Consider the following 9,859-nt stretch of genomic DNA (forward strand, 5'->3'; position numbering starts at 1 on the left):
CAGCTGGGCAGGGTGGTGGTGGTGGGGGAGTGTCAGCATCCCCAGTTAATGTAGCTGCCCCTAAACGCACTGCCAGAGATCAGCTAATCTGATAATTACAGCAACAAAAGCCATTTAGACAAACCATGACCTGACCCCGGGAGCTTGGAATGAAAACATTTTACCCTCCTCTGTCTGGATCCTGCACTGAGAAAACATCTGTATTCGCAGGATGGCTGGGAAAACAGCCCCTGCGCAGCACCCACTGGGAACGGCCGTGGCTCTGCTCCCTGCCCGCACGCTGCCTGCACCCAATCTTAGCCTGAGATGGGCAGCGCCTTGGGGCAGGGCAGCCTAAACCCTTGCTGTGATGCTGGGATCGAGGGTCCCCTGGCACTGGGCTCTTTGGCGAGGAAGAGGATGAGACAGAGGCTGTAGGGGTGTGAGGGTGGACCTTGCAAGGGGGAGTGAAGGGGACGGGGTGAGCAGAGCTCATCTGTACTGTCCCAGGAAGGGCTTTTTCCAGGCCCACATGGGGCTCAACAGTGCAGGGAGGGCAGCACCTGGTCCTCAGTGGTCCCCACATCCCTGCAGCAGCCTGAGCAATGCAGGAGCCGGGCTGGCCGCCGAGCCCCCCTACCTCTGGCTCCCAGGAGGGGCTGAGTGCGGGGGGCCGTGCCTGCGTGCGGTGCGGCAGTGCATGCCCAGGGGGGCTCCTTCGCTCTGGGTAAGGTGTGCAAGCCTCCCCATTGAGTGGCAGGTCATTGCTGGCTGTCAGTCAGAGGCAGGAGATGAAGGGAGGGTTGCCTCAGGGCCGGCTCCCATGTTTCTTCTGCTTTTACATACATTTTGGTGGCACCCTTTGTGTAGGCTGGGGAGATGAAAGCTCAGGGCCAGAGGGATCTTGCTAACCCACAGCCACCCGGCTCGGGGGCCCGGCGGCCTGCTGCTTTGTGCCTGTCTGTCTTGTTCCTGCATCTGTTCCCAGCAGAGCCCCACTCTGCGCCGCCAAGGGCATGGGACGCTGGCCGGGCTGGGGGCAGCCAGGCGCACCGGCAGGTAACTCCTGCTGGGTCAGCGACCCCGGCCTCGCAGGCACAGGCAGCAGCACAGACGGTCTCCTCCGGGCCGGCAGCACTGAACTCAGGCTGCCCAGGAGCCCCTGAGGAAGGAGAGCAAGACAGTGCTGATTTGGGGAAACCGCATTTTTTTCCTGCGACTGGCACTGCTCAGCCTGCTCTGGCAGTCCCAAGCAGTGGCTTGGTGCAGCCAGCTTGGCAGGCAGAACCCCTGCGCCATTGTGACTTCCCTGCTCTGCACTGAGAAAGGGCTTGGCCATGTCCCTAAATATCCCAGTGCTCTTTGGAGAGTGGTGGGATTAGAAACCGGTAAGCACGGTGAGAGCCTGCCACTCTGGGGACTCCCCAGCATTTCTGCCTGCTCCAGAAATAGGATGCTCTAAGCAGCCTTGGTCAGCTTTTCCCATTGCAGCATCCCACTTGTGCAGTCCTTTACTCCCCGTGAGCAGAAAACACGATTCACCCTGTGGTGGGCTACCCCCATTTACCTCTGATGCTCTTGTTCTCATCAGCTGCTTCCCTGCTCAGCACTGCAGCGTCTCTCATTTAGCAGCATCCACAGACCTCAAGAAACCTAAGTGCTCTTCATCCAGTTGGGGCTAGAGTTAAGCTTAGGGTTAGAGTTAAGGGTAGGGTTAGATTTAAGGTTAGGGCTAGAGTTAAGGGTGGGGTTCAGAAATGCCCTCACAAGGTCAGGCGTTTGCAGGGTCTCACAGCTATTGCAGAGAGCAGACCTGAAGCCCCTTCTGGGTTTCCGCTTGGCCTTTTCTCAAGGTCCGATAAAGGTTTTGTCTGAGTTGGACTAAAAACCCCACCAGGGCCAAGGCCTTGGTCTAGTGCTACTGTCTTGCTCTTCTGCCTTTCCCATTATGCTGTTTTCTCCAGAGGCAGGAGCGCTGGCATGCTGCTGCGCCGCTGGGCAGCTCTACCTCTTCCCTGCTCTCATGCTAAGCAGAAAGTGCACTGGGCAGTTCTTCCAGGTGCTGCCCGGAGCTGGGGGAGGCAAGGGCTGTGCCCCCGGGGCTCCCTCCCGGGCAGCCGGGCTGCGGAGCCACCTTCGACATGGGAGGGGGGTGAGGAGCCAAACTGGTTTTCAGAAGGATCTTGGCTGGGTTAACAAAGGGTTGTATGACACGGGTTGTCTGCAAAAGCGTTTGGGGACAGCACGGCCTTTCCTGTCCCGTATCCCCGTGGTTTATGTCACGAGGGGTGGGGGGGTCGCGCTGCCGGGGGTTTTCGCGGCGTCCTTCCCCTTTCCCTCGAAGCCTTTCCCAGATGCTGCAGGGTCGCGGGCGGATTCCCACAAACTTCAGAAGCCGCTTGAGCCAGGCGGCAGGATCCTATCGGAGCCGGCCACGCACCGGGGGGCAGCGAGCCCCCTCCCCGGGGATGCGCGGGCGGGAGCGGCGGGAGGGATGCTCGGGTGGCCCTGGGCCGCCCGTCCCTCCGGGCCGGGCCGGGCCGGAGCCGGTGACGCCTTGCGGTGCCGCTCCCCGCGGGGGTTGCGGGGTAAGCGGCGGGGCAAGCGGCGGGGCCGGTCCCGGCGGCGGCGGCGCGATGCGCGGGCCGGCTCTGCCCTCTGCCGACACCCCCCAGCACAGCCGCCGCTCCCGGCCCTGTGCCGCTCCGCCGCGCCCCGCGACGGCGTCCGCCCCGACGCCCAGGGACCCCAGAGGTCCCCGCACGGCTGGAGGGAGGCTCCCCGGGCGGTGGGCGGCCCGCAAGAGCCACAGAGGCTGGGGGGGCCCCCCGTGGGAAGCGCTGCGCCTGCGGGAAGGATGCAGAGCTGGGCGGCAAGGCGCCACGAGAAATTCCCTGCGGATAAGCACGATGCCGTGCGGTCGGGGAGAAGGGCCCCGAGCTAAGCAGTGATCCCAAAGGCTCCCCGCGGGCCGGAGCAGGGCTCGCCTTGGCGGTGGTTGCCACCGGCCGGAGGCCCTTGCTGGGAGGGGAGACGCCCCCAGGCGACCCCGGCGTTTCTCCGGGGCTGGGAGGCTCTCAGGGGGCCACCCCACAGCGCCTGACCTGCAGGTGGCCGGGAATCGGGAAAGTGCCTCAAAAACCCCGGGGCAGCTGCACCGGAGGGTGCCCGTGACCCGCCCTGGGGTGGAAACACCCCCCGCCCTCACAGCCCTCCTCGTCCGGGTCACCGCACCCCTGGGAGCACCCTGCACCGCGGGCACTGCACCTGCACCCACCGCACCCGGGCACGGCCCTCCTAGCACCCCCCCGCACCCCCTAAGCCTTGCACCCTGGCACCCTCCCGCAGCCCCGGGCACGGCCCCCCTGGGGCTGTCGTGCACCCCAGCTTTGCACTCCAGGGCTGATCTGCACCCACGCGTACGCTGCACCCCGCGTCCCCTATGGGGACCGTGCCGTGAGCGCCGAGCACTGCACCCCGAGCACTGCACCCCCGAGCGCTGCCGCAGAGCAGCGCTGCCTCGGGCACGACATCCCCGGCAGCACCCCGTACCACGGGCATTGCACCACGGGACCAACCCGCACCCCCATGGCTGCCGCTCCCGGACCCCTCCCCCGGGACGCTGCTCCCCCGCAGCCCCTGTGACGGCTCTGCACCCTTGCGCCGCGGCCCCGGGCCTGCCGGCACCCCCCGGTCGCGGCCCCGGTCCCGGTCCCGGTCCCGGTCCCAGCCCCGCGCCGCGCCCCCGGGCGCTGCACCCCGGGGCGGCCCCGCCGCGCGCCGCCCGCCCAACCCGCGCGCGCCGAGGAGGGGGTGGGGCCGGGGGGGGGGGGGCGCCGGCGGCCAATAGGCAGCGCCTGCGTCTCCGCGCCGCTCGCGTCACCGGGCGCCGCGACCGCCGCCGGCCGGCGGCCCCGCTGCGATTGGCTGCGCGCGCTCCGCCCGAGGGGCCGCAGGGCCGCCGCTGGCTGGCGGCGGGGGCGGGGCCGCCGGCTGCCCGCTGATTGGCGGCGGCGTGCGGCGGCACCGCCCCGCCGGTGAAGGTGAGCGTCTCCTCCAGGCGCCGCGCGCCGCCCGTAACGGACCGGAGCGGAGCGGAGCAGAGCGGAGGGGGCCGCGCCGCGCCGCGCCGCCATGGCCGCCTCCATCTTCACCGCCGTCCCCCGCGCCCCGCCTGTCGCCGTCTTCAAGCTCACGGCGGACTTCCGGGAGGACGGGGATGCGCGGAAGGTCAACCTGGGCGTGGGCGGTGAGTCCGCGGCCTTCCCCCGGCCCGGCGGGGCCCTTCTGTGCGTGGCAGGCCGGCCGGCGCCCTTGCGGCGGCCCCGGCACCTGCCGGAGCGACTGGGCGGCAGCGGCGGGACCCGGGCTCGAAAGGTCACCGGGCCGCGGCGAGGCTGGGTGCGGGCGGGGCGGAGGCAGGGCAGGGCAGGCAGCGGGTCACCGGCGAGCGTCAAGGTCGTGGGGGCGGCCCCGCGCCGGCCTGCCCGCCGTTCTCGGGTGTCGGTGCTCCGGACAGGCCCCACCGGGGACCGGGAGGCCCAGCGTCCCGCCGGGTGTAGGAAGGACGGCTCTCCTTCTCCTCGCAGCCTACCGCACGGACGAGGGGCAGCCATGGGTCCTGCCGGTGGTGAAGAAGGTGGAGCAGATGATCGCCAACGACAACAGCCTGAACCACGAGTACCTGCCCATCCTGGGCCTGCCTGAGTTCCGGGCCAACGCCTCCCGGATCGCCCTGGGTGACGACAGCCCTGCCATCAAGGAGAACCGGGTAGGTGGTGGACAGGGAGCGAGACCGCTCCTTGATGGGAGAGCCGCTGGGACCCCTGGCGCATCTATGCAGCAGACGGAGCAGAAGAGCACAAACGTGCAGAGTAACTGCATTTTGGTGGGATTTGGGGATTGCTCTGATGTGGTCTTTACTGGTTGTAGGTTACTTGATGAAGCTGTGTACTTGAAGCTGTTTGTGCAAGTGGTCGTAGTTTTTGGGAAAGACCAGACGTGGGCTGTGATTGGAATTTGTTTTTTTCCTTCACCTTTTAACAGTTGCCTCACGGGAAACTGAAGTCAGATAATAGACTACCTTTCCTGAAATAAGCTGCTAGCTGGGAATCTGCTCTGTGCCAAAAAGTAACGGGAATAACTGGAGTCTATTTATAGCTGTAGAAGGTGTCTGGATGGGCCTGAGCGCTGAAGGAGGTTGAAGACCACTGGAAGGGGATGGTGTCCTGCCTGGGGCAACCCCAGGGAGCACGTCTGGGATCCTGTCTCGCTCTTGCAAGCGCCCCTGTTCTCTGCACACCAAAGGCGAGGTTGACCTGGGTGGACCCTGCTGGCAACTCTCTCTGTTGCAGATTGGAAGCGTTCAGTCCTTGGGTGGGACAGGCGCTCTGCGTATTGGCGCAGAGTTTCTGAGGCGGTGGTACAATGGAAACAACAACACAGCGACCCCAGTCTACATCTCCGCTCCGTCCTGGGGTGAGTGCTGTCGTCAGTGCTGCTGCCTCCTTGCAGAGAGCCCTGTGGGTCAGCGGGTGAGGGAGGAACGGCGGGGGCCTGGGCGGTGAGAGAGGGGCCTTCCCCTTGTGGGTTAAGGGAGCGTAAGTGTCTCCGTCACATATTTTGGTGGCATTTAGGGAGGTACTGGGACTGGAGAAGGTGGCTTGCTGGAGGTGGGGCCCGCTTTTCTGAAAAGTGATTTCTTTCCTCAGAGAACCACAACTCTGTGTTTGTGGATGCTGGCTTTAAAGATATTAGAACCTACCACTACTGGGATGCTGCCAAGAGGGGTCTGGATCTCCAGGGGCTGCTGGATGACATGGAGGTGAGTAAAAGTTTCATGGGATGGGTGGAGCTTGGTGCTGTGCTGTTGGCAGCTGGCTGGGCTCTTGTGTGCTGTGTCTGGAAGTGGATCTCTACAAAAGAGACTGCCAGTGCCTAGAGTAGCTCAGGGCCTCTCCCTCTGCTGTGGGTGCCCAGTCTCATCTCTGTGTGTGACCAAGACCTAATCTCTCCTCAGAAAGCCCCAGAGTTCTCCATTTTCATCCTCCACGCCTGTGCGCACAACCCAACGGGCACGGACCCTACTCCTGACCAGTGGAAGCAGATTGCTGCTGTCATGAAGGTATGGGCTGCTGCTGGGGCTAAAGCAGTGCTGAGGGGACAGGTAGCTCTTGAGCCAGCCAGAGCACTTGCATCCAAAATGGTCTCTAGGGAATGGCATGAGGTGTGGCAGGAGCTGGAAGAGTCCTGCTCGGTAGGTGTTGAAGGGAGAGGTTGACAGGATGCTGGTTGTCTGTGCACAGAAGATAGAAGCATCCCAGTTCTGCTTGTGTCTCCAAGTTCTTGCTTTCAAACTCTGTGGCATGAGGTGCAGTGAGGTTTCTCATACTGGGAAGATTATCCACGGGCACCTGCTTTTTACAGGTGCTGGACAATAGGATATAAGGTGGTGCATCTCTTGTGCCTGTGTCCTCAAATGCAGTTTTGTCCTGCATTTGACCTTTTATTGACCACTTCAGTCTTCCTATTCTTTTACCCCAGTAGGAAGAAAATATCCTAGTCTGGTGTTGCAGAACCATGTTTCCTTTTAATTCACCCAGAAGCTCAATGGTCATTTTTCCCTCCTAGGGGGACAGCGGGGGGTAAAGTGAAGGTTGTGGGGAAGGGGTTTGCCTCTAACACTGTTCCTCCTTGCAGCGCCGGTTCCTGTTTCCATTCTTCGACTCGGCGTACCAAGGTTTTGCCTCTGGCAGCCTGGACAAGGATGCCTGGGCTGTGCGATACTTTGTCTCCGAGGGCTTTGAGCTCTTCTGTGCACAGTCGTTTTCCAAGAACTTTGGGCTCTACAGTGAGTGTCTGGCAGTAAGCTGGCCCAGTAGCATCATACCCAGACAGATGGGGCTGGCATGCTGGGGGGTGGGGAGAGCACTGCCTTGCCATGATGTGTGCGACCAATGGCTCACGTCTCTTGGCTTGTCCACAGATGAACGTGTGGGGAACCTGACTGTGGTGGCGAAGGATGCAGATAACGTGCAGCGTGTGCTTTCCCAGATGGAGAAGATTGTGCGCACCACTTGGTCCAACCCTCCCTCCCAGGGAGCACGCATTGTGGCAACTACGCTTTCTTCCCCGCAGCTCTTTGCCGAGTGGTACGTGTTGCCAGGGCTGGTGGGAGAGGGAAAGTGGGGGGAAGCTGTCTCCCTGAGTGCCAGGCTTGGCCAGATGGCTCCAAACCAGACAGGTGCCTGTCCTCACGCTCTGCTTCCTTCCTGCTGCAGGAAAGGCAATGTGAAGACGATGGCAGATCGGGTCTTGCTGATGCGGTCAGAGCTCCGGTCTCGACTGGAGTCTCTTGGGACCCCGGGCACCTGGAACCACATCACAGAGCAGATCGGCATGTTTAGCTTCACAGGGTTGAACCGTAAGTACAAGGTGGCCTGGTGAAGGGAGGATTGGGTGAGGACGGTTATGCTGGGGGTTGAACTGGGCTGAAGCAGTCCAGGCAGGAATCTCTCAGGGACTTTATTGGTGTCCTGGCATCACTGCCTCTGTGGCTAGGCAGGAATGAAGCATCAGACAGCATTTTAGTGGCCAGTGCTCGAAGTTTTCTGCTTGTTGTGAAAGATTCAAGCAGCCTCGACTGGTTCTTTGGGCTTTTCTGAGCTGTGGGGTCATGGCTCTGACCTGATGTCCAATTTTTTCCCCAGCCAAGCAGGTGGAGTACATGATCAAGGAAAAACACATCTACCTGATGGCTAGTGGGCGCATCAACATGTGTGGCCTGACTACCAAGAACCTGGACTATGTGGCCAAGTCCATCCATGAAGCCGTCACAAAAATCCAATGAAGCACATGAACAACCAAACTTACATGAAGTCACCAAAGCTGTAGTGTGTAGTCCGTGTCTTTCCCTGCTCATGGCTTGCCTTGTCCCACACCTCTTGGGGTTTAATAAAGGTGGGAGCGGTAGCTGAATCGGGGATAATCATCTTTTGTCCTTTTTGAAGTACTCCTTGCAATATAGTAAGCCAGTGCCCCCAGGAGGGTGGGGGCAGCATGAGCTGCCTTGGCTCTTGTTTGACTGACAGCAGCCTGGTCTTCAGGTGCTTAGAGCTGCATCTTTAGCACATCCAAATCAACTCCATGTAACTGATCAGTTTGATCTACGTGAAGTCTGGTGCCGGTGCAATGCGCTGTGGGATAACAGCCCACTTGGTTGGGATCTTTTACGGCTTGTGAACTAATGTCACTTGGTAGTATTTTGGGGAGGGGCAAAGCTGTTGCTGGCTTCCCCCCGCCCCGAGTTCTGAGCCTTATGCGAGCAAACATTTGTAATTGTGATAATTGCTTCTTTGTGTTGCTGACAGAAAATTAAACCTTCATCTCTGAACACTACCCCTGCCTTGTGTGATGAGCCTTCAGCCTGTGCTAACCTTTTCCCAGGCTGAGGTTAAAGCCTCAGCCTCCTGGTTTGTCCACTGGGTCTTACTCAGTTTGTTTCAAGGCTTTCCCTTTCTCCCTCTTGGTGTGTTGCATCTCTGATGGTCGTGGTTGCTACTAATGGGGCACAGTTCTATTGGGAGAGTGTAGCTAAGAGCTCCTTGTGGCTCTACATGAAGCTGACCAGTTCCTCCCACGTCCATCTTGCGTTCCTCTTTCTGTCCCCCTGCCCTGTGCTGTCCAGCTCGTCCTGTCCGTCTGTATGTGCTTGCTTTCTGGATGGTCATGTGTTACCTGGCCATCTGGCCACCTCTCCCTGGCCCAGAGCTCCTGGCCTGCTGCTAATGTGTCGAAAAGCAGATCTTTCCTGTTCCTCCTTCTCAGCAGGCCCCTGGTGAACTGCCACCTACTCCCCCTGGCTTCAGTGGGACCTGCCAGCAACAGCCTGTGTTTCTGGCACTGAAAAAGAGCTGGGACCATCTGCTTCTGCTCTCTGCAGTCACTGTTTGCAGATCTATTTGTGAGCTGATATCACCACCTTGACAGAGCAGCCTCCTGCCAAGGTCTTAGTGAAGAAAGGGGAACAGCCCCTTTCCTTGAGTCAGTTAGCAATACCCACTGTTGCCCTGATGGATTTTGCTTGTGGGGCAGCTTAGACAGTAAAGGTGAAAATGGTGCTTTGTTCCTGTGTTGTGTTTGCAGAGAGACAGTACATGGGGGTCTCATTTGTCCTTTTCAGATTAGCGTTCATGTCACATAGGAGAGTAAGGCAGAGGCAGCCTTTCCTCTGTGCAGGTGCAGAGCTTTTTGTCCTCTTGGTGTCCACCTGCAGCTGGGATGATGGGGTAGTGATTGTTAAAGGATGACTTCTAGGGGTGATCTCAGGAGAAGGAGTTGAAGAAATCAACTCTGCCTTTGTTATTTCTGACATTTGCTTACACTTCTGTCCTTGCAGACCTCTAGGTGTGGAGCCTGGCTTTACCCCCCCCCCCCATGTGATCTGTACCAGTGCTTTGCTAGCCTTACCAGCCTTGTTTTTCCTAACGAGTGACCTAAATTTCTCCTTTTCTGCGGTGTAAGCTCATTACCCATTATCCCATTTACCATGGCAACAGAGAACAGATTATTCCTTTCCTCTTTGCAACAGCTTTTTATGTATTTGAAAACTTCCTCTCTCCCCTTCACATCCTTCACCAGTTAAGATTAAGCGACCCTGTTTCCTTCAGCCTTTGGGGTAGGTTGTTTTCCAGCCCTTGCTTTCCTCTGGCCTCCTTTCAATTGCTGTGTGTTTCCTTAGAAGGGCAGTGCCCAGACAGGGATGCAGTTACTCCAGCTGAAGTTTTATCAGCATTGGTGGACTATGAGATTTCTGTCGTTATCTGTCAGGCTGTACTCCAGCATGTGTATCCCACTATTGTGTTTGCAATGGCAGGATATT

At 59.9% G+C, this 9,859-nt stretch overlaps 1 protein-coding gene across 1 annotated transcript; it reads left to right on the forward strand.

Moving 5' to 3' along the window:
- Window positions 1-4,001: 4,001 nt before the first annotated feature.
- GOT1 (glutamic-oxaloacetic transaminase 1) lies at window positions 4,002-8,376 on the forward strand. The gene is made up of 9 exons (XM_075026176.1): window positions 4,002-4,228; window positions 4,569-4,750; window positions 5,334-5,457; window positions 5,691-5,803; window positions 5,999-6,103; window positions 6,679-6,829; window positions 6,965-7,130; window positions 7,260-7,402; window positions 7,689-8,376. Exons 1-9 carry the CDS (start codon window positions 4,114-4,116, stop codon window positions 7,826-7,828), a joined length of 1,239 nt encoding a protein of 412 aa, XP_074882277.1. The 5' UTR covers window positions 4,002-4,113; the 3' UTR covers window positions 7,829-8,376.
- Window positions 8,377-9,859: the final 1,483 nt, after the last annotated feature.

This window comes from Buteo buteo, chromosome 4, assembly GCF_964188355.1.
Source record: "Buteo buteo chromosome 4, bButBut1.hap1.1, whole genome shotgun sequence".
Lineage (NCBI taxonomy): Eukaryota > Metazoa > Chordata > Aves > Accipitriformes > Accipitridae > Buteo > Buteo buteo.